At 34.3% G+C, this 23624-nt stretch overlaps 1 protein-coding gene across 12 annotated transcripts in view; it reads left to right on the forward strand.

Moving 5' to 3' along the window:
* Positions 1-23624, forward strand: part of SLC25A40 (solute carrier family 25 member 40) — a 43410-nt gene that overhangs the window by 16065 nt on the left and 3721 nt on the right. For all 12 annotated transcript variants that reach the window (XM_074192890.1, XM_074192880.1, XM_074192883.1 and 9 more), the window contains 7 exons: positions 336-395; positions 4006-4112; positions 9973-10040; positions 10985-11106; positions 12061-12234; positions 15469-15578; positions 21293-21374. In XM_074192890.1, coding sequence (XP_074048991.1) covers positions 336-395; positions 4006-4112; positions 9973-10040; positions 10985-11106; positions 12061-12234; positions 15469-15578; positions 21293-21374 — 723 coding nt within the window. The remainder of the gene's footprint in view (positions 1-335; positions 396-4005; positions 4113-9972; positions 10041-10984; positions 11107-12060; positions 12235-15468; positions 15579-21292; positions 21375-23624) is intronic.

The raw sequence follows: 23624 nt of genomic DNA on the forward strand, positions 1-23624 counted from the left end.
TTTTAAAGAACTTTTTTGCTTTATATAATAATCTAGTTCTAGATATTAATGAAATGCATCTAGAATCAGTACTATGCTTGACGTCATTTAGAGTACATCTTAGTGTTTGCAAGAGAATCTCCTTAGTTCTTCTCTTTGGAAAAGATTCAAAAAAAAGTGCAAATTAAATGTTACTCAGGAGCATTAGACTTCTGAGACAATTTTTTTTTAGATCATGCTTTAAAGAAATTCTATAAGAATTAATGTTGTATGGTGCCATGTTTTATATTCCTTGAAAAGAATTTCTAGATAATTATATGACTATCCTCTAATAACCATTTATATGTTTTTCCTAGTGACTCCTTTGGATGTTGTTAAAATTCGTCTCCAAGTTCAGAACAACCCTTACCCCAAAAGTATGTACATATTTTAAAATTATATATAAATAAACTTAGGGAATTTTTAACTGTACCATATTTATTTGTATAGCTACAGTATTCCTTGTTTTCTTGATTTTGTATAAAGTTTACTTCTTATTATCATGACCTCAAAGTTCTTATTAATTAAGTGGCACAGTGGACAGAATGCTGGACCTGAAGTCAGAAAGACTCTGGGTCATATAATTAGGTTCCTACTTCACAAAATTTTTGTGAACATAATGCCTTATATATCTGAAAGTGAGTTGTTATAATGATCCTAGAATACCTCCCAATTGAAGATTAGAGGCTAACACTAATTAGGGAGTGAAACAAGTGGGGGTTGGAAAAAACACTGAATTTGAAGTCCCTAATTGTGAAGTCTCTGAGCTTGAATTCCCAATCCCTGATCTTGGGTTCTTTGAACATTGGGTGAACTGCATTCTGGTGTGTCTTTTCTAGGCTATGCTCTTTGTGCACTCTGTGTTCCAACTGATATGGCTTTGTTGCTACTTTCTGTACTTAGCATTTGATCACCTGCCTTTGCTTTGCCCAGGATGCCCTTTTACCTGGAATGCATACCTCCTTACCTTTACCTCCAAGGATCTGTAGCTTTCTTCAGAGTTCTTAATTCAAGTCTTTCCTTTCTGAGGTCATTATGTATATACTTATGTTTACGTATTTTATTTTCCTTTTCCTAAAAGTGAATTTGAATTCCTAAAGGGTCAGGGTTTTGTTTTGTTTTTTGCCTTACATGTGAAAGATCTTAATAAATTCTTATTAGATTGGATTAGGAAGTTGTCAAGTCTGAGAATGGCAAGTAAACCAATTTCTTTTTTTTTCTTTTTAGTTTTTGCTAGGCAATGGGGTTAAGTGGCTTGCCCAAGGCCTCACAGCTAGGTAATTATTAAGTGTCTGAGGCCAGATTTGAACTCAGGTCCTCTTGACTCCAGGGCTGGTGCTCTATCCACTGTGCCACTTAGCTACCCCTTGCACCACCTAGCTGCCCCTAGCCAATTTCAATGTAATTATTAACTATATGAAGAGAGCAATATGAAAAGTGCCCATATTATGAATGACTTTAAATGTCAAACTGAGGAATTCATATTTTATTTGATTCTTGAGCACAGGAATGAATAACATTTCTGAAAATTTAGAAAGATTTCGGTCCAGGCCTTTTAGGAATCATTCTAGGATGCTAAAAACTTAGAATGAGGTGGATCTGACAAGGAATACTAAGGACAACTCCGTAAAAAGCTTTATTTGTTTTTGTTTTAGACATATTTGGGGAAGGAATAAGATTAAGGAAGGGATAGGAACAAAGTTTGGCATGGATGGGAAAAAGATATAGCCGATAGAAGGGTGAGTTGCTCAACTATTATTTCTTTTTTTATGCCAAGGAAAATAATCTCTAGACTAGAGAATACAGAAAAACATAGCTAATAGGATATTTATGCCCAAGATAAACAGGAAAGATGGTAAGAGACCATGTACACATGCCCTGAATGACTTTTGAGTCACTGCTCCAGATGAACTACATTCTCATTTAGCAAAAGAACTGGCAGATGTAAGTGCAGGATTACTATCAATATCTATGAAAGAAGATGGAGAATGGAAGAGCAAAGAAGGGTGAACTGTCCCAGTTTTCCAAAAAAGGGAATAGAATAGAATCTGAAACTGTAGACCAGGGAGTGTCACTTTTCTTCTTTGCCACATCTGACTATGTTTGTAAAGAGATCATGAACCTTTCAAAGGGAAGTAATGATCACAAAGAACAAGGATAGATTATCCAGAATAAGTCATTTTATTTTAATCTCATTTTTCTTTTTTGATAGAGTTATTAAACTGGCAGATCAGAAAAACTGTGAAATTCATTTACCTAGATGTTGTCAATGCATTTGGCAAGTCTCTCATATTATTTCTGTAGAAAAGATGTGAGCTGGGGCAGCAAGGTGACACATTGGATAGAGCACTTGCCCTGGAGTCAGGAGGACCTGAGTTCAAATTCGGCCTCAGACACTTAATACTTACCCATGTGAGCTTGGGCATGTCACTTAATCCCATTGCCTTGCAAAATCCCCCCCAAAAGAAAAGAAAAGATGTGGGCTACACTATGAAACAGTTAAGTGAAATCAAAACTGGCCAAGTCCAAAGAATCATGATCATTTGGAAAAGGTCTCTGGTGGAGTGACCCTGGGACCTGTGTTTGGCCCCATACTGTTGGGCCATTTTTATCAGTGATGTATAACTAAAATACTTATCAAGTTTGATGTAAAGGTAGGTAGTTGGCAATAGCGAAAAGGTTTATTAACAGTTTCAGCATCCAAAACCATGCTGGAATGTTAAGACAAATCTATTGAGATGAAAGTTAAGGTAAAGGATAAGGATTGGACTTGTTATTTCATTGGCACAGAGAATCTCTCTCCTTAGTACAGGTTAACACCTTCAAAAAAGATTATGGTTTTAGAGAGTTGCCTAGAAAATTATGAGGGATTTTATCTAGATGACAGAGCCCCTATATGTAATAGTACGAAGTCATGAACTCTGAGGTCTTCCTGGCTGAGATACCAGCTTTTCCCTCCACTTTGCCACACTGTCAGAAACTGAAATTTAATTGAAATAAATGCAAAGTCTTATACTTGTGGTTAAGATGGGGTAGGTACAGCTAGATAACGATCTGGAAAAAAAAATCAAGGCATTTTTAGTATTCTGCAAGCCCAATATATGCAAATGTTGTCATATGGCAGTCCAAAGAAGCTATGTAATCTCGGGTAACATTAAGAAAACCCTGGTATCCAGGACAATAGAGATGGTCATCTTTCTCTAATCTTCCCAATTCAGATCTTATGTGGATTTAATATTGAGTTCAGTTCTAGATATTTAGCTCAATTGTCAAATGGGGAACAACCGTGAAAGAATTGGTGGAAAATAGTGGGAATATTCATACTAAACAAAAAAAGGTCATGAGAGCTATTTTTCAAGAAGCTACTTCAAGCTACTCATGGATACAAGGAACAAAAATTTGTTCTGCTTGGACTAAGAGGGTATACCTAAAATCACTGGATAGAAGTTGTTACAAAGAAAGGAAGGAGGGAAGGAGGGAGGAAGGAAGGAAGGAAGGAAGGAAGATTTCTTTTTTGTACAAGGAAAAGCTTCCTAACTAGATCTATTCAGAATTGATATGAGCTGCTTCAAGAGGTTCCTTCTTCTCTCTCTCTTTTTTTTAAGGGTTATTGCAAGGCAAATGGGGTTAAGTGGCTTGCCCAAGACCACACAGCTAGGTAATTATTAAGTGTCCGAGGCCAGATTTGAACTCAGGTACTCCTGACTCCAGGGCCAATGCTCTTATCTACTATACCACCTAGCCACCCCAAGAGGTTTCTTGTTGGAGCTAGCCAAATAAAAACTGAATGACCTGCTGTTGGCTCTGGTGTAGAGATTTTCCTTATTTACATTTAGGTTGAAACTGATAGTCTCTGGGATCCTTTACAATTCTGGTGTTCTGTGATTCTCTTATCTGAGGTTAATGTTTAAGATCTGCAAGTAAATTCTCAGAGTGTTTATAAAGAGAATGCCTTTATTTGGAGTGACTTCTGGTATTTTTTATTAGGAAGATGTTTTTTATATTGTAATGGACTGATGGATCATCTGTATTTCTGTGACGAGGGTAGCCACAAAGCATGGTACAAGAAGCCTGGCCGCTTCAGTGGAACATTGGTAAGAAAATTATACTAAATCATAATTTTCCATATTTAAGCCCTATACCATAATGTAAAGTCTCTTCATATATCAATTCTTAGTTATCATTAGTGGAAGCTGGAAAAGGACCATAAAATCTCTTCCAGTGCCTGTGTGCCCTTGGACAAGTTACTTAGACCACCAATTCCTCATTGCTAAAATGAAGAAGTTTGAAATTTAATAGTATTTGAGGTCTCCTCTAACCTCAGTACTGTTTTATTCATTTCCTTATTTATATTCTCATTGCTCTGTTCTACTGTTTGAAGATTGTTTTAATTCTCTGCCATTATTTATGTTGGGTAAAATGTAAATCTTGTTTGGGTCATAGTAAGTTTGAAAAGTTCTGTTGCCCATTCTTAGTAAGGAGAGAAATAACAAGGAGGTGTTAAACTAAGGACAGGAAGAATAACCCAAATCCCTTTTGATCATCCCCCTTCACTCAGATTTGATTTCCTACTGGATAAGTTCATTTGCTCTCTTCGAACCAGTTTTCTCATCTGTAATTAAGGGAATTGGACAGCATAATCTCCAGTGTCCTTTTAAGCACTTATATTTTGTGATTATATAATTTTGTGGTTTTTGAGGTCTTATTGTAAATAATTTATTGAAATATTATAAATTCCTAGAAGTAGCATGGAGTAGTAGTAGATGGAGGACTTTTCTCAATGTCAGGAAACTGGGATTTAAGGTTTATCTGTGACACAAACTAGAAGCTTGGCCCCAGGCAAGTCTCTTAATCTTTCAGTGTCCCAAAAAGCCTTCTCAAGACTTTTAAGTGATGGAATAAGTTGTGGATTTGCATTAGTTCTGAAGGTTTCCTCATCAGGGGATTCAGTGTACAAATGAAACATGACTCAAACTGAAAGGTTATTTGATTCACTCATATTAAAATAAAGCTGAACTCAGAATATGTGCTAAATATGACATGTTGGCCAGTGGGTACTGTCTGTCACCCCCTTTATGGCACCTTTGTGAACACCTTTGCAAATTATTTCCTTTGTTCCTCCACCCACCCACTATGTGGGAAGGTCATTAAACATAATCCTTTCCTTTAATGATCCTATAATAGAGTCGGACATAGTACAACCCGGTGCCTTATAAATGTTTATTGAATAACTTATTGACTGAAATTGAAATAGATATGAATGAGAACTGAAGATCAGGTATTCAGTTCATGTATATCCCTTAATTTGTTCAGCTAATCTCCAATCCTTGCAAATATTGTTTCTAGAGTTTTTTCTATCATAAATAATAACTTTTTGTGATATTTTATACAGATCATTTTTCCCTGTCAGTGGTCTTAGTAGTGAGATCATTGTGTCAAAAGGTATGAATAGTTTCATGACTCATATTCTCTAATGCCATATTGCCCTCTATATCAAGACCTAGAAGTAAATACAGAAGTTAAGTATTAGATAAACCCAACAACACAACTCTGGGACACTGTTCATCACTAGCTGAGAAAATTATAAGGCAATTTAACAAAAAATAGATTTAGGCCATTTAATAATGTATACCCCACCACAATAAGCTACAAAGCCTTAAATATAAAAGACTATGTATATATATTATATATATATATATATATATATATATATATATAAACAAAAAGGGATATTATTCATAATTTTGATTCAGAGAAAATTCTTAACTGATAAAGGATAAAGGTGATTATACAAATAAAATTGACAATTTTAAAAAAGTGAAATGAAAAAACTTTTGCATAACAATTGATGGATATAAGAATAAGAAGGAAAAAGTGATGAGACTATGTAAGGTATTCTTTGTAGTACCAAAAAAAAGTGAAACAATATAAAAAATGACACCATGTCTTTTTCCCATCTCTGCTTTTTCATAGTCAAAGAATACACTCCCCTCCTTACTCCACCTCCTAGAATTCCTAGGTTCCTTCAAAGTTCAGTGCAAGCGCCCTTTGCCCTTCCAGTAATTTTCCTGACACTCTCTTCTGAGCTGGTACTACCTCCTTCCTTTGCTCCTCCCTCCCCTCACCCTAGCATTGGTTTTTTTTATGTCTCATCCATGCACGCGCGCATGTGTGTGTGTGTGTGTGTGTGTGTGTGTTTGTGTTTGTGTGTGTGTGTGTGTGTGTCTGTAGAAATCTTAATCTTTGTTCTGTTCTGTGCTGTTCCCCTCTAGAATATAAGCTCTTAGAGATCAAAGACAGTTTAATTTTAGTCTGTATTCCCAGTGTCTATGGAGTGATAAATATATCTCAACTTCTTAGACTTGGAGTCTGAACAATTTTTTAAGTGATTATTGAGAAAAATAGGTTTCTTTTGAGAATCCACTCTTATCAGTGAATCCTCCCTTCTCAGGCCACTGTGTGGGAGGGCTTCCAACTGTACTTCACACACTTCATTCTTGAGAAATCTTTTCTCCCTCCTTATCCCCTCCCTTGCCCTATTCTGCCTCCCTTGATGATTAATTAATCCTTATGTGTTGTCTTCCCCATTGTAATGTAAACAACATGAATGTAAGTATAGACAATCTATGTTTTCTTTGCTTTATTTCTGTTTCCAGCATATAATACTATGGCTGGTGCTTAAATACATCTGTATCTGTTTAGCTATCCTTCCTTTAAATTCTTTGAAATGTGATTGTAATAAAATCTGTGTATGTCAGATTGTTCCTGCCTTTCCTTACCTTTGTCACAAAGTTATCCCCAATTGTCTCATCATTTACACTCTATCAGTTCAGAGTCAGATTTAGAATGAAAATTCTGTTATCATTATTTAAAGAATTAAAACTTAAGAAATTGTTAGCTGCTCTGTTTTTGGACTAACTCTCCCTATCCCCCTCCCCCCTATCAATGCAATTGAAGTCTCCTATCACTACTGTATTGTTCCTTCATGTTAGATTTAATTTGTTGTCTCATCTAATTTTCTTTTATTTGATCGATCTTTAGTATACTGATTACTTGAGGGTTTTTTTTTACCTCTATTGGTGTCTCAAGTTCAAATTCTTTTCTTTGTGATAAGATCTCTAGTTCATTTTGCTTTTTAAATGTTTTATCTGAAAATAAACATCTGAAGTTTTTATTAATGACTTCTTTTTTGCTTGTCTCCTACAAACTTTTCACTTACAACTCTTATTTCTACACAGTAGCTACTTTTTTTGTTTTTTGTAAGGCAATGGGGTTAAGTGGCTTGCCCAAGGCCACACAGCTAGGGAATTATTAAGTGTCTGAGGCCGGATTTGAACTCAGGTACTCCTGACTCCAGGGCTGGTGCTCTATCCACTGTGCCACCTAGTCCCCCCAACTGTAGCTACTTTTCATGGTATTTGAATTAGGGGCTGTTTTCTCCTTATTTATTTCTATTAAGTATCCCATTGGTATTTTGATTGCTATGGGATGGGTGAATCAATTTGAGTAATAGCCAACTTTAGTATATTGATTTGATCTAGCCATTACATGGAATAATTTTGTACTTGAGTTTTTAAAAAATATTTGTTAAAATTGTTTTGTCATCAATTTTTTTTCTGGATTTTTTTAATGTGACTTGTTAGGTTATTGCCCAGTCATTTAATAGCCTTTGTCATTATTGTAAATGGTGCTTCCTTTTCAATTTCTTTTTATTTTATTGGTGATAAAAAGTAATTATTTTTGTCAGTTGACTTTACATATTATTATTTTGCTCAAACCACTACCTTTTTTTTTCTTTTTAACTGACTTGGGATTTCTAAATAGCTATTTTCATATACTTCTTTATTGTATTGGAGAGGAATCTTGTTTTAAAATGTGTACTGCCAAATGCTTTTCTTTTTTTTTGTTGTTGTTTTTTTTTGTCAAATACTTTTCTTAAAGATAAAAAAATTTGAGTTTTCTTACTAGTAAGATATTGAGCCTACTGTTTTCCTAATATTGAACCATCCTCAAAGTCCTGAAACTAATAATACCTGATCATAAAAATGATTATTGGTAATACTAATAATAGCTCTAGCTACTAATAGCACTTTGGGATTTGCAAAGTAATTTAAAGTTATTCATCCTCAACAACAGCCCTTTCCAAGTAGGTGTTATTGTTCTTATTTTCCACATGAAGAAACTGAGATTGACAGAAGTTATGATTTGCACCCAGAGCCTTACAACTAGTGAGGAAGAATTCAAACTTAAATTTTCTGATTGTCCTTGAGTATTCTTCTTGGCAGTATGTATATAATAATTTTGTATTGTTCATTCATTAATAACAGATATGTACTCCTTTTCATCTCTAATCTTTTTTAACAATATACACCAGCATGAAAGGTGTACTTAATAAGAATATTAGTATGAAAAAGGGATACTTTGAAAAGTGGTGTTCTAAGAAAATCTCATCTTTGCCATCATTCAAGTGATTAAAAATAGAGAATATAAGGAATGTCCCTAAGGATACTATCAAGTAGTGAAATGGAGAGGCAGTGAACAAAGTGAACCACCCTCTTAAGTTATTTAGAAAGTTATGTGTGGGATAAAGATCCACCTAAAAATATAGAGAGAGCCTCCTCTGAGCAATAAGTTTATTTTGACTTTTCTCGAGAAAAGGGCATGCTCCAAGTCTCACATAGGTAGTGAAGATCAAGGAGCTGCCCCAAATTGACTGTCAAGCAAGATGATATTGCACCTCCTCCTCCCTATCATTGTTCTCTGTTGACTCATTCATTGGTTAGTATTCAGAGTTACATTCTACTTGTGAAAATCTACCCCAGCAACAAAGAAAAGAATGAAAGGTTTTCATAAAACATTATCTCACCATCCAGATGGCGAGAATATCAAAAAAGACTTTTAATGACCTTCTATGTCTATCTAAATGAAATAATGTCTGAGTATGCAAGGTTTTCTACTGTCCTCCTAATCAGTAAAAATACTCTTATCATCATGCAAGAGGCTTATGAACTTCTTTGGAATACAAGGTTTTTCTCATGGGAAAAAGTCTACTATCCTTCTAGTAGTCATTAAAAGTAGTCTTATCAGGGCAGCTAGGTGGTGTAGTGGATAAAGCACAGGCCCTGGAGTCAGGAGTACCTGGGTTCAAATCTGGTCTCAGACACTTAATAGTTACCTAGCAGTGTGGCCTTGGGCAAGCCACTTAACCCCATTTGCCTTGCCTTGCAAAAACCTAAAAAAAAAAGTAGTCTTATCAAAAGTTAGGAGAGTGAGCCACTCTGAGTGGAATACAAGGAGCTTTCTTCTAGAAATAGTTTAAGAATAATAGTTTGTTCTTTTATATTTCTTACTGCTGAGAGGACTTCACTAGGAATATTAACCCTGAAATGGTTTTATTGGAACTATTCCACCCAGCTATTTGTAATGGCACTTCAATTTGTAGTCTGTTTTGCATAAATTTATAAGAATTTAGGTTTTTAGGATACCAAAATTGTACACCTGTGCATATAAATGCCTAAATTGGACAGTGATATGATAAGATCAGAATTGATTCTGGTAAGAAGAAAAAGTCATTTGGATGATGTTTCATTAATCCCTTTCATGTGGAGAGAGAACAGCTTTTTTCTAAATGTACATGCATAATGAGTGATACTAGCAGAATGTTAGAGGAGAAGAGGCTTTAAAAATCATTTAGTTCAATTCCATATTATAGAGGAGGTCTTTAATTGAGGCAGACTCACCTGGCACAACTTTTGAATGGCCAAAACAAGACTCAAACTCAGATCTTCCTAATATTACTACAATGTTCTTTGCATGTATTACAGATGTAAATTTTTTAACATGAGGTAAAAAAAAAATTAAAATTACAATATAGATTAACAAAAATTACTATCAAATTTATGTCAGTAAGGTCAGAAGAACATTCTTAGGCATTCTTTTCTAATTATGTTTTAGGATGCCTTTATAAAAATTATTCGAAATGAGGGCATAAAATCCTTGTGGAGTGGTCTTCCCCCTACACTGTGAGTTGGAATTTTATTTTTTATACTATTTGGGTTTTGTTTATGTTTGATGTCACAAAAATTAAATGGGCTAAAGATATATTTTAATAACATTATTGCTTTATTTCACTTTTTAAAAAAATATGAAGTATTGCTAATTCTCTAGCTTGACTCACCTGTCCTCCCAAAGAACTAAGAGATATTTGTAATATGAAATATATTATGATTTTTATTTTCTGTACAAATAGTTTTCATTCTCTTAAAATTTCACAATAGCTATTGTAGTATATGATTAATGTCAACTAAAGTAGATTTTAATGATAAAATTATAATCTCTGTCTATATAATAAAGAATTATATCTGCAAAGCTATTCCTTTGAAGTGACAGGGTCAGATTTTGTTTGTGGCATAAAGGATAAGTCAAAATGTTAATAACTAATGCCCAGATTAGCCCCCATGTTACCAATTTTTCTTTCTGTTAGATCTTATTATAGATTGTGTTTTTTTGTTTTTGAAATATCATTGAAACCTTTAAAGTGTCACATAAAATTTGGAAATTTATATATTATTATTTTATGAATGTAAGATATTTCTAAGTTGAGAGTGTCTGTGCCTTGGTTCATGGCTTGATTACTATGCAATATTTAAATAAAAACATAACTTGGTATCCTATCAAGCAGGACACCCAATAATTCTTTAGTTCTTAAAAAGGTATTTTGATTTTTCTTTACTTCATAAAAGTAGGTTCGTATAGGATAAGTTGTTTGCTCCATTGAAGAAGTGAACAAGTTAGGCCAGAAAGTTGGAATTTCTATTTCAGAGTACTTTGCTACATTCTTCAACCAAATTAAAGTTTTAGATTTAATTTAATTTAGCTTCCTTTTATAGTGAGTAGAACAGATGATTCTTTGAGCATGTACTAAGCTTTATGATCTTTGTGGTCTTAATTGATCTCTGTCTTTCAGAGTGATGGCAGTTCCTGCTACAGTTATATATTTTACCTGCTATGACCAGTTATCTTCATTTATGAAGTCTAAAGTAGAAAATGATGCCTACGTACCAATTTTTGCTGGAACTGTGGCTAGATGTGAGTCGTAAGTCTTTTTCTTTTTAATTTCACTTGTGTTACTTTATTTGGATATCCCCCAGAGATTTCCTAGGACCAGCATCATTCAAATAGCTTTAATATAGTTTACAGAGGACTTTTCTTTTTAATAGCCCTGTGCAGAAACTGAACCTCAGATAAAGCAGTTTACTTAAGGTCTTAGAGCTCCTAGATAAGAAGGGTTTCAGCTTCCAGATCTCAGGTGCTTTCTGTGATAATGCTGCCTCAGGTATTAGATAATGCAGATCCTCACACTTAATGGCCACTCAATAAATTGCTGTTGAATTACATTGCTGCAGTCAGGCCTTTTTAGAAACAGTTGTGCTTCTGTAACAGTGTAAGGTATTTAGTAACTTAGCTTTGACTTCACTCCTTCTGAAGCCCTGGCCTTTGAGTATATGGATCCAGAATTTAGCAAATCCAGTGCATCCATTCCAAATTTTGGTTACCCCAAGAGTGACTGATTTCTTCTGTTTGGAGGGTTTCATATCAATTTTAACATAATGCTCACTTTCAAGGACTCACTTGAACCCAAGATGAGTCTGGATCAGGCCAAAATCTCCAGATCCTTCTCTGTCTAGACATGGACTTTCAGAGTTGAATAAGAGGCAAGATAGCCCATAATGGGAGTGAAGTGGCAAGATACAGATTTAAAAGATATTTTTGCCCTACTCTTTGTTGAGTTATAGGCATGAACTGGTATTATATTGAATGGATAGGAGATTGAAATGAGAAGCCAGACTGTCATAAGAAAGAAGATTTCACTAAATGCTGTCTTATAAAAAGTTTTAATAACGTGGTGACAATGTATATTTTGGGCCTAAAGTTTGTGCATTCCTCAAGAGAAATTTGGAACTTATATTAATCACCAGTAAAACATTAAATCATGCTTTCTATGTGCATATTGACATGTGTGTGTGTATATATTATTTTCAGTAGGTGCAGTAACTGTAATAAGTCCCTTAGAGTTGATTAGAACCAAAATGCAATCCAGAGCATTATCTTATAAGGAATTACATCTGTTTGTCAGACGGAAATTGGCAGAAGATGGTTGGATTTCACTCTGGAGAGGCTGGAGTTCTACTGTAATGAGAGATGTACCTTTCTCAGGTAGGATTTACCTTTTTAATAAATGCTGAATTTTCAGTTGTATTGATTATTTATATGTGTACTTTGTAGGTGAATCATATCTTGAGCTCCTTAGGGGTTATGTTTGTTATCTTTTGAACCTACAAAACATAAAAATTAATGCTGAGCTTCTGGATATTTGATAATGTTTATTAAATTATAATGGGACTTTATTGAGCATGTTTATAATTTAAAAGTTTTGTCTCTCTTACTCTACGATTTGGTTCACTGTTAAACAAGTCATGGTTAGTGGATATAAACTTATTTTATATTAATCTGAGCATAACACAATTTGTAGAGTAAATTACTGCTACAAAAAAAATCATAAAGGTCACACATGAGTGACTTGGGGTTCAAAGTAAAGAATGGGATTTTTTACCATTGGTAGCCATAGAATCATCACAAATAATTATAAGGTGATTATATCAATTTACCTTGTATGGGCCATGAGGAATTACAAGATTATGAAAATGAACCAGTACAAAGTAACTATCCTTAGTACAATTGAAGGATGGTACTTGATGTTAAACCATAACAGTTTCTACTTGCCTAAGAGCTAAATAAATTATGTTTTTTCCTTCCTATGGTTTGTCTTTTCCCTCTTCATTATTACCTTGTTTTGTCCTTTTCCTTTATACTCTTTCTTTTTCTTTCCTTGTTTCTTTTATATATAGACATATAATATTGGGAAATGTAAAATACCAATTTAATCATAGAATTATATAATTTAAAATCAGTTGAACACAAATATCTCAGTCCTCTCCCCTTCTCAAACAGTTGTCTAATCTTTTTCCTCTTTTTTGTTTGTTTTTGCAAGGCAAATGGGGTTAAGTGACTTGCCCAAGGTCACACAGCTAGGTAATTAAGTGTCTGAGCCTGGATTTAAACTCAGATCCTCCTGAATCTAGAGCTGCTGTTCTATCCACCTCACGCCACCTAGCTGCCCCTGTCTAATCTCTTTTAAAGGTGTCCAAAGAAGAGTCTATGGCATTGCTTCTTTGCAGCCTGTTCTTCTACTTACTCTTAAGCAGTTAAGATCTTAATGTAATGAAAGCTCTCTTCAATTCAACTTTTTATATTCTGTATTCTTGTCTTATGTGGAATAATAAAATATTAAGCAGTGACTTCTTATATATTTATAAATTAGGTACTTATCAGAGGCAGCTATTGGCATCGATAGCTGGAATGGGAGTAGAGAACACTTGCATTCAGATCCTGCTTCAGTCATATAATAGCTGGGTGACCCTGGGCAAGTCACTTAACCTCCCTCTGCCTCGGTTTCCTCATCAGTTGTTATAAAGACCAATTAAGATGTTTCCAGTGCTTTGAAAACCTTTATGAGGCATATAGATGTTTGCTAGTATTGTCACTTCTGGATTTTTCTTATACATTTCCTTATTTCAGCTGTTCAGAATGTGTTTTTCATAGTACCTTTTCCCTTGTTTCTTATACGTTTCTGAACTCTATAGTTTTTCCATTTTTTTTAAAGAAGCAAAAACCAAAACTTAAGCTGAATCTAAGAATGACTTCTTAAAATGATAGAAATTATTTACTGGTTTTGTATATCATTTTCCTTTTAAAACATAAGCTCCTATGGTATGTAATGTATGTTTTAGCAGTAATACATTGCTAAATCATAATTTAATTACTATTAGCTACCAAGTTTTTTGTTGTCCTTATGTTGAACTAATCTTCCATCCTCTGGATTTTTTTTTTGGAGAGGAGGAAGGAATAGAAGAAGGTAACTATAGCTACCAATTGCTATCATAGCATAAAAATTAACTATCAGTTAGTAACACCTTAATGTTCATGTAATTTCAGATTCAGAAGTAGGTTAAGTTCTTCTATTATTAAACTTGAAAAATTATCAATCACTGAATTTGTACTGATTTTGATTTTAATTCATAGACTTGAGTAGTCACTTATCCTGCCTCCTTTGTAGGAGTTAGAAACATTCTAGGAAGTACTTATGAACTTTGCATTTCTGTGTGGTAAAATTTCACTTCAACTACCTTGCCTTATCAGTAAAAATAGGTCAGTTGAATTGCAACTTTTTTCATAGCTCTCTATTTTTTCCTTTATAGTCACAACAAAAAGTTCTCCGCTGAAGGAGGCCAGAAAAGTTGGACTCATTCCACTTAGTGTCCCTAGAATTGCCTTGTTTTCCCAGTCAGAAAAAAAGTTAACCAGTAATTGTTGATCTATTTCCCTTTAGTTCCTTGTTTTAGCTATATTTCATTTCCAAATAAATTCTTCCCAGTCCCTTAACCATATTGACTGCCTTTGTAACGAAGGTGGGAAAAAAAGTTAAGCAAATCCAACTTAAAAGTCAGCTGTATCTCAAAGTATATTATATAATATTCAATACCCATAGTCTCTCCCATCCCTTCAGTGAAAAGACTGAGCCTTGTTTTTAACTGTTTTCCTCAGTCAAGCTTGATCCTTATTATTACATAGCTTTTAATTGTTTTTATGCTGTTCTGATAACATGAATAAAAAGTAATCATGATACATAGTTTTTGATAAATTCTTGGATGTGTGCCTTTAAAATTGTGGGGAATAAGGTGGAATTTTTATAGAAATGTTGGTGTGGATTATGTTGAATATTAGATTATGCTAGTGGTATATAAATGTGAAACTGGGCCACTAAACCAGATATAAGTATCCCAATTACATTTAATCTGATGCACTTGAATTCTTTTTATTTTTTTAAGGTTTTTTTGGCAAGCAATGGGGTTATGTGGCTTGCCCAACGCCACAGAGCTAGATAATTATTAAGTGTCTGAGGCAGGATTTGAACTAAGGTACTCCTGACTCCAGGGCTAGTGCTCTATCTACTGCACCACCTAGCCGCCCCCACTTGAATTCTTTTTTTAAAAAAATTTTTATTTATTTAAGGCAATGGGGTTGAGTGATTTGCCCAAGGTCACAGCTAGGCAATTATTAAGCGTCTGAGGTCGGATTTGAACTCAGGTCCTACTGATTCCAGGACTGGTGTTTCATCCATGGCGCCACCTAGCTGCACCCTAGCACTTGAACTCTTAACCTATAGGTTGTATAGCTGAGCAGAGAAAAACTGATCCCAAAGCAAATAATCAATGGCCTGTGTTGGTTCTGACCTAAAGGTTTTTTTCCTCTCCATTTATAAATGTAATATAAATTTGTAATAACAAATTTTATAGTTAATGTCTCAATATTTCTTTTTTATTTTCACAGCAATGTACTGGTATAACTTTGAAATGTTTAAGAAGTGGCTTTGCAAAAACTCTGATAAATATGAGCCAACCTTTGGAATAAATTTTGCTGCGGGGGCAATATCTGGTTCTGTGAGTCATTTTTCTGTTATTAATATTTTGGAATAAAGATGGTCATAGCTTAAAATTGCATACATAACTAGTAAATGAAATAATTGTAAATGCAAATTTTGTGGTTGGGGGGAAGGGAACTGACCTTAAAATATATTAGCAGGGGGTGGCTAGGTGGCACAGTGGGTAGAGCACCAGCCCTGGAATTAGGAGTACCCGAGTTCAAATCCGGCCTCAGACGCTTAATAATTGCCTAGCTGTGTGGCTTTGGACAAACCACTTAACCCCATTGCCTTGCAAAAAAAAAAAAATGTATTGGCAAAAGAAATTCTTCATATTAAAACACATTCTAACAATGCTGATTATCAACTTCTCTGTAGATGATGGTTGTAGGGAGTTGCCTGGGTAGCTAAAATTTTAAGTAACTTGCTCAGGTTTACACAATGAGGGTGTGTGTGTGTCAGAGGCAATATTGGAACCTAGGTCTTCCTGACTTGAAGACTAATCCTTTGCCATTGCATCATCATGCTTCTCGTGCCATATAACTTTCTTGGAACATTTAAAACATTTTTGTTTTGTTTTTGCAAGGCAAACGGGTTTAAGTGACTTGCCCAAGGCTACACAGCTAGGTAATTATTAAGTATCTGAGATCAGATTTGAACTCGGGTACTCCTGACTCCAGGGCCGGTGCTCTATCCACTGTGCCACCTAGCTGCCCCTTATTTTTTCATTAAATAAAATGCTTTAAATATAGTAAAATAGATAACTACTAAAATATATACTTTCTTAAAAGGCTATCTTATATTGGCAACTTATGACAAACATTTGACTTTGACTAACTTAATAGAGGGTTATAGATTTAGAGCTGGTGAGGAGTTCAAAGGCCATCTAGTCTAACCCTTTCAATTTTATAAATGAAATGAAGAGACTGAGGCCCAGGGAGTTTAAATGACTTATCTGAGGTTATCCAGTAGAGTCAGGTAGATGAGCCCATTTTTGAGCCTTGTTAGTTCATTGATATCTGTAGATAACTGGTAGTAATATTTATATTATGTCACTTACTTTCACATGTATTATCTCATTTATCAAACCAGATTTCCTGAGTGCCTCACAGTACTCCTAATCGTTTTATATTTATTTCTTGTACATCTTACATTGATTTATCTCTGAATATGTTGTACCCTCCAGTAGATTGTAAGTCTGCTCCTTGAGATCAGGAACTAGCCTGTATGTGTATTTGCATTTCTAGAGCCTAGCATGGTTTCTGGTACATTTTTCAGACATATCTAACTCTCCATGACCCCATTTGGGTTTTCTTGACAATGACATTGAAGTAGTTTTTATCATTTTCTTCTCCAGACCATTTTACAGATCAGGAAACTGAGGCAAATAGGGTGAAATGACTTGTCCAGGATCATATAGATTGAAGATCTCTGAGGTGGGATTTGAACTCAGGAAGATGTCTCTTTGACTCCAAGCCTAGTCCTCTATGACCTATAGTATCACCTAGGTCAAAGATCTTCCATGTATGCAAATAAAACCTGGGCCATGGTGGTAAAAGTGCTGAATCCTGACCACTAGATCACCAGGGATTCTGGAACATTATTTTAATAAGTGCTTCCTAAAGTCTCATTGATTGACTTTAAGCTTGATTATATTCTTATGAAGTGGCAAGGAGAGGTTTTTGCATTTAAAGAAACAGACTGATTGAGTTTGTCACTTGCCCATGGTCTGACTAATTCCAAGTTCTTTTTTTTCCTGTAAAATCTTACTATCTTTCATTAGGAAGTAATCTTGTGCTTGTACCTCAAATGAGCTGTATCAATGTTCAAGTAATTTGTAGCATTGAAATCAGTTGTAGACCCTGTTGCTAACACTTTCTTGAAAACATTTATAATTAGTAAGCAAATACTGCCTAAAATAATTACAACCCTAAAATAATAAACTGATCTCATTACAGAGTTGAATCAGCTTCCAAGCTCATGTAGCTTAGCTTTTCCACAGAGAAATAATATGTACATATCAGTACACACATAGAAAATTGAAGGTAATTTTGGGGTAAGTATCAGAAAAGGCTGCATGGTTAGAAGATTACCCTGAATCTGAACTTTTAAGGAAGCTAAGGATTTTAACAGACTGAGGAAAGAATAAATTCTTGAGAGGAGGGATCTTTTGTGCAAAAGTACATACAGAATATGAAGGCCAGCTTGACAGACTGGAAGATTTCAATGAAATCTATGAAAGCCTATCAAAGCAGTTTGAGGCCAGACTATGAGAGCTTTCAATAACAAAAATAAGAATTTGCATTTGAAAGGAGAGGCAGTTCTGGAGCTTGTTGTGCAAGGCAATGGCTTAGTTTGACCTGTGCTTTCAGAACATTATTTTTTTTAACTTTTGTTTGTTTGTTTGTTTGTTTTTGCAAGGCAATGGGGTTTACTGACTTGCCCAAGGTCACACAGTTAGGTAATTATTAATTACCTGAGATCAAATTTGAATTCAGGTTCTCCTGACTTCAGAGTCAGGCTCTATCCCCTTGTACCACCTAGCTGTCCCCAGAACATTATTCTTATAGCTGTTTGAAGGATGGGGGATCATTTAGGAGGCTCTTGAAGTAGTTTAGGCAAGAAGGGCTAAGGATCAGAACTAGAGTTGAGATATAGACAAGAGAGTTTGTAGAAAGAGAATGCATAAGACTACGCAATGACTGTGGTGAAAGGCAGTGAGAATTCAAGAATGACCGAAGTTGTGTCTCCTTAACAGGATCCATTGGACAGAAGAGAGATTTAGGGACAAGGATTAGGAATTCTGTTTTTTTGTTTTTGTTTTTTTAGTTTTTAGGTTTTTTTTGTTTGTGCAAGGCAATGGGGTTAAGTGGCTTGCCCAAGGCCACACAGCCAGGTAATTATGAAGTGTCTGAGGTCAGATTTGAACTCAGGTACTCCTGACTCTAGGGCGGTGCTCTATCCACTGCACCACCTAGCCGCCCCTAGGAATTCTGTTTTGTGTGGGTTTGGTTTGAATTGTCTGTTAGGCAATTGATAATGTGGAATTGAAACTCGGGAGACTAGGGTTAGATCTAGATATGAGAATCATTTATAAAGATATAATAAGAGCTTTTGACCTGCTCTCAGAGGAGTGGGATTTAAATCAATCCATAAGCATTCAATAAGCAATGCCAATCATTCCATAAGCATTCAATATTCTTAGTAATGTTGCAGTGAAGAAATTGAGAAAATATGATTTGATAATAAAAAAAACCAAGATAACAATTTTCAGGAAAATTCAGGAGAGAGGAGTAGTGTCAAACTCAAATTAAAATGGCAGCCACTAATCTGTACATAAGAATCCATGCATGCCACATATTGAGTTAATTTTAAATGCAATTGTCTATATTTTAATGTATTTTAATTTGTTAACTATTTACCAGTTGCATTTTTGTCCAGTTTAGGCTACACCTAAAGTGGTTAGCAGGTCATGTTTAATATTTTTGGGCAAATGTCTGATGCTGTAAATCAATTTTTCATGTGACTTCTTTGTATTAGCACCATTTTATGGAATTCAGGATATGAAACCATCCTTGCCTTCAAGGACCTTTACTCAAGGACCTTTACATTTTATAAAACTTCAGGGGTTTGTAGAAGACCAAGGAGTAGCATACCTGTCAGATCTAAGGAAAGGAAAGCAGTTTATGACCAAGGAAGAGATGGAGAACATCATTAAAAACAAACTAGATAATTTTGATTACATTAAATTAAAAAGCTTTTGCACAGACAAAACCACTGTAACTAAGATCAAAAGAAATGTAAATTGGGAAACAATTTTTGCAGCTGGTATTTCTGACAAAGGACTCATTTCTAAAATATACAGAGAACTGAGTCAAATTTTCAAAAAAAAAAAAACCATTCCCCAATTGACAAATGGCCAAAGGATATGCAAAGGCAATTTATAACTGAGGAAATCAAAGCAATCCATAGTCATATGAAAAATTGCTCCAAATCATTATTTATTAGAGAAATGCAAATTAAAGCTTCTCTGAGATGCCACCTCACACCTTTCAGACTGGCCAATATGACCAGAAAGGACCATGATCAATGTTGGAAGGGATGTGGGAAATCTGGAACACTAATACAATGTTGGTGGAGCTGTGAACTCATCCAACCTTTCTGGAGAGCAATTGGAGTTAGCTCAAAGAGCAACAAAAATGTGCATACCATATGTTCCAGCAATACCACTATTGGGTCTGTACCCTGAAGAGATTATGGAAAAAGGTAAAAAACATCATTTGTACAAAAATATTTGTGGTGGCAAAGAATAGGAAATTAAGTGAATATCCTTCAATTGGGGAATGGCTTTACAAACTGTGGTATATGTATGTCATGGAACACTATTGTTCTATTAGAAACCAGGAAGGATGGGAGTTCAGGGAAGCCTTGAAGGATTTGCATGAACTGATGCGGAGTGAGATGAGCAGAACCAGAAAAACACTGTACACCCTAACAGCAACATGGGGGTGATGATCATCCTTGATGGACTTACTCATTCCATCAGTGCATCAACCAGGGACATTTTTGAACTCTCTGTGATGGAGAATACCATCTGTATCTAGAGAAAGAATTGTGGATTTTGAACAAAGACTTACCTTCAAATTAGAAAAAAAAATCCATTATCTTATTATGTATTTTTGCTATCTCATACTTTATTTTTCTTCCTTAATAATATGATTTCTCTCTTATCATGTTCAACTGAGATAAATGTATACCATGGAAACAGTGTAAAGACTAACAATATGCCTTCTGTGTGGGGATTGGGGGGAGAGAAGCCAGAATAAATAAAATCTTTCTTAAAAAAAAAAAAAAAACTCAAGCATTTGAGAAAGGGCCTTTGAATTTGGCCAAGAAGTCATTGCTAACTTTGTTTTTGTTTTTAAATTTTTATTTATTTTAGGCAGTGGGGTTAAGTGACCTGCCCAAGGTCACACTGCTAGGTAATTATTAAGTGTTTTGAGGTCAGATTTTAACTCTGGTCTTCCTGGTTTCAGGACAGGTGTTCTATAGTCTGTACCACCTAGCTGCACCCTTCATTGTCAGCTTTGAAGAAAGTAGATTATCAATTGGGTGTTGAAATCAGAAGCCAGATTGCAAGGGATTGAAATGCAAATGAGAAGAGAGGAAATGGAGGCAGTCACTGGACTGTGAAAGGCAGGAAGCTGTAGTCTAAGAGCAGAAGTGGAGGATAAGTTAAGGGAAGATTCTTTTAAGTGTTCAGGGAACCTTTGAGGCAACTTTTAAGAAGGAGCTTATCATAGAGGAAGAGGATGAAAGGAATAGTGTCTGGGAGCTATCTATTGAAGAGTTAGAGGGATTGATCTTGGAATTATTTGTACTTAAATGCCATCTGTCTTTTTTTTCCTACACTTTTATTATAAAAGGAATCTAGAATGGAAAGTTCAAATAGTTATCTTCCTCAATTTCTAGTAACCAATATGAGAAGAATGGAACCAATGAAAGCATCAAAAGTGATCACTTTAAGAATTAGGCTTATTTTCTGTTTGCAGGCAACTTTTATTTTTTTCCCCCCATATTTTTTTAATAGTTCCAAGTTTAGGATTTTCTTAAAATATTCATGTTAAATAGTTCTTAATTGTACTGACTCTGATGTATGGGGGGGGTTGCAGGAAATTTACTGTCAATATACTATTTAAAGATAAAGAATAATTAGTGTTTACTTTCTGATAGATTGCATCTATTGTGACTTTACCATTTGATGTCGTAAAAACACAAAAACAAACCAAACTTTGGAGACATGAAAGTGCTCGAGGTAAGTTTTGGACTTTTTCAATCGATTTTTAAAAATTAATATTGCTTAAAGATTTTCTTTGACATTATATTATTATGTAATTTTACTATCTCTTATACTTTATTTTTTTCTCTGTCAACACATTCAATTTAGATCAATGTATATCATGGAAACAGTATAAACAGTGTAACAGACTGCCTTCTGTTTTGAGGGGAGGGAAGTGAGATTGGGGAGAAATTGTAAAATTCAAAAATAAATAAACTAAAAAAGATTTTCTTTGCTCTTCTATTTGAAGGAATATGGTCTATTTATAGAATAACCTAATTAGGAAATTTAAATTTTAAAAAATATCTTCTGTTTTTCTCTGCTGACTTTAATGATTTATTTCTTTTGATGAGGTTTTTCAGAAATTCATAACTGACTCAATTTTCAGAAAAGTGATTTTTAAAAGAACTTTTAGAGGAGAAACTTCCTATATTTCGGGCCTAGTATATTCTTTCCCTAAATATCTCAGCTTATTGAGATTCTTCTTCTTATCTTTCTTCTGTCATATTTCTTCATGTTGTTTCTTCAAGCCTTTTCTTTTCCCTGCTTTTCTTTTCAGTCTATCATACCATACATGTTTTTATTTGTCTTAGTTGGGATTTAATTGTTAAATTTTAATTTTTAAAAATTTTCCTCATTAATCAAGTCCCATGATTGAAATGATTAGAAAAAGGTAGAGTGGGGTGCCCAACCTTTTAGCTCTTCTGGGCTTCATTGCCCAATAAAAATTTGTCAGGAGCAAATTTCCCCTTGACCTTGCCTTGTTTTGGCTTTTGACAAGTTTTTGTTAAGTGACACAGAAGAACTAAAAGGTTGGATATCTCTGAGATAGAGTATCCATGAGGTCTAAATATAAAATGGTTTTAATGATCTTCTCTTATTTTTCTATTTTTCTATTCCATTCTATTTCTTCTTTTCTTTCCTATCTAAGTTTTTAAAAATACCAACAATAAACTAAAGTATCAGGAAGGAAAAATAGAGGGAAAATTTTCTCTTTCTTCTGTTCATTGAATTATTTCCTTATTTTTGCTTTCATTTTCTTGATATATAGTTTTTTTATTCATTTTTTAACTTAAAAAAATTATAGTCTCTCCCAGAAGAACTGCAGCGAATTGATTGGCTCTACAGAGTCGAGCAACATTTCTCTTTGATTAGGGAATACTGACACTAATAAATTCTTGGTGGATCTGTGAATTGGTTCAACAATTCTAGAAAGCAGTTTGGAATTACGTTAGAGAAATTGCACATTTGAACATTTACATCTTTTGAACAGATATCACACTCCAGGGCATGTATCTCAAAGGAAGGGTCAATGAAAGGAAGAAAGGTCTAATGTATATCCAGCTATTTGTAACACTATTCTTTGTGAAAACCATAAACTGAAAATCAAGTGAGGAGTCTATTCATTGGGAAATGACTGAACAAATAATAGTATGTTAAATATGTGTAATATAGGTCATTATGCCCAAAGAATTATATAAATGTTTCAGAGAAATAGGAGCAAACATGAACTGATGAACAAAGTAATCAACTGGAGGAAAACTGTATAATGACTTACAGTAGTAATATAAACAAACACAGTAAGAAGCAACTGATTGCTGTATAATTATTATGACTAATCTTGCTGAGGAAGAGGTGAGGAAATGCTCCTCCCTCCTTTGATTTGTGAAATGGGATCCTCTGGGTATGGAATATTTCCCAGGCTGTATGGAGGGGGCAAGTCCTAATTTAGAAAGGAGAAAACAGGTATCAGTGACGGTTTTTAAGGGATTCTCCATCTTTTTGGTATCTCTTCAGTGATCACTTTAATGAGGCCTTTGTTGCTTTGACACTCCCCACATAATGCATTTTATTTTTTAACTCATTTTGCTTAGCTCATAAAATATGCACATAGTTTAATTTGGTTATCAGTATTTAACTTTCCCATCTTCATTTTTCCACCAGTCATAATTGTTGAAGTAAAGTAGATTTCATTTGATTAAATCTTAAAAGTAAATTTCAGTTTTTGAAATAGAAAATGAATATCATGCTTATTTACAGGATAATTTTCTCATTAACTTTTTTCCAATTAGCAGTAGCTACTAAAAACTTATTTACTATATGGTATAATAAGACTTTTATATACAGTGATTTTTTTTTATAATTTTCAGAGAATAAGGTTCCACAAGTAAATTTTTCAGATGAAAGCTTACTTTTTTAATTTAAAAATTTTGATAGGAATTTTTT

Source organism: Macrotis lagotis, chromosome 7 (assembly GCF_037893015.1).
Source record: "Macrotis lagotis isolate mMagLag1 chromosome 7, bilby.v1.9.chrom.fasta, whole genome shotgun sequence".
Lineage (NCBI taxonomy): Eukaryota > Metazoa > Chordata > Mammalia > Peramelemorphia > Peramelidae > Macrotis > Macrotis lagotis.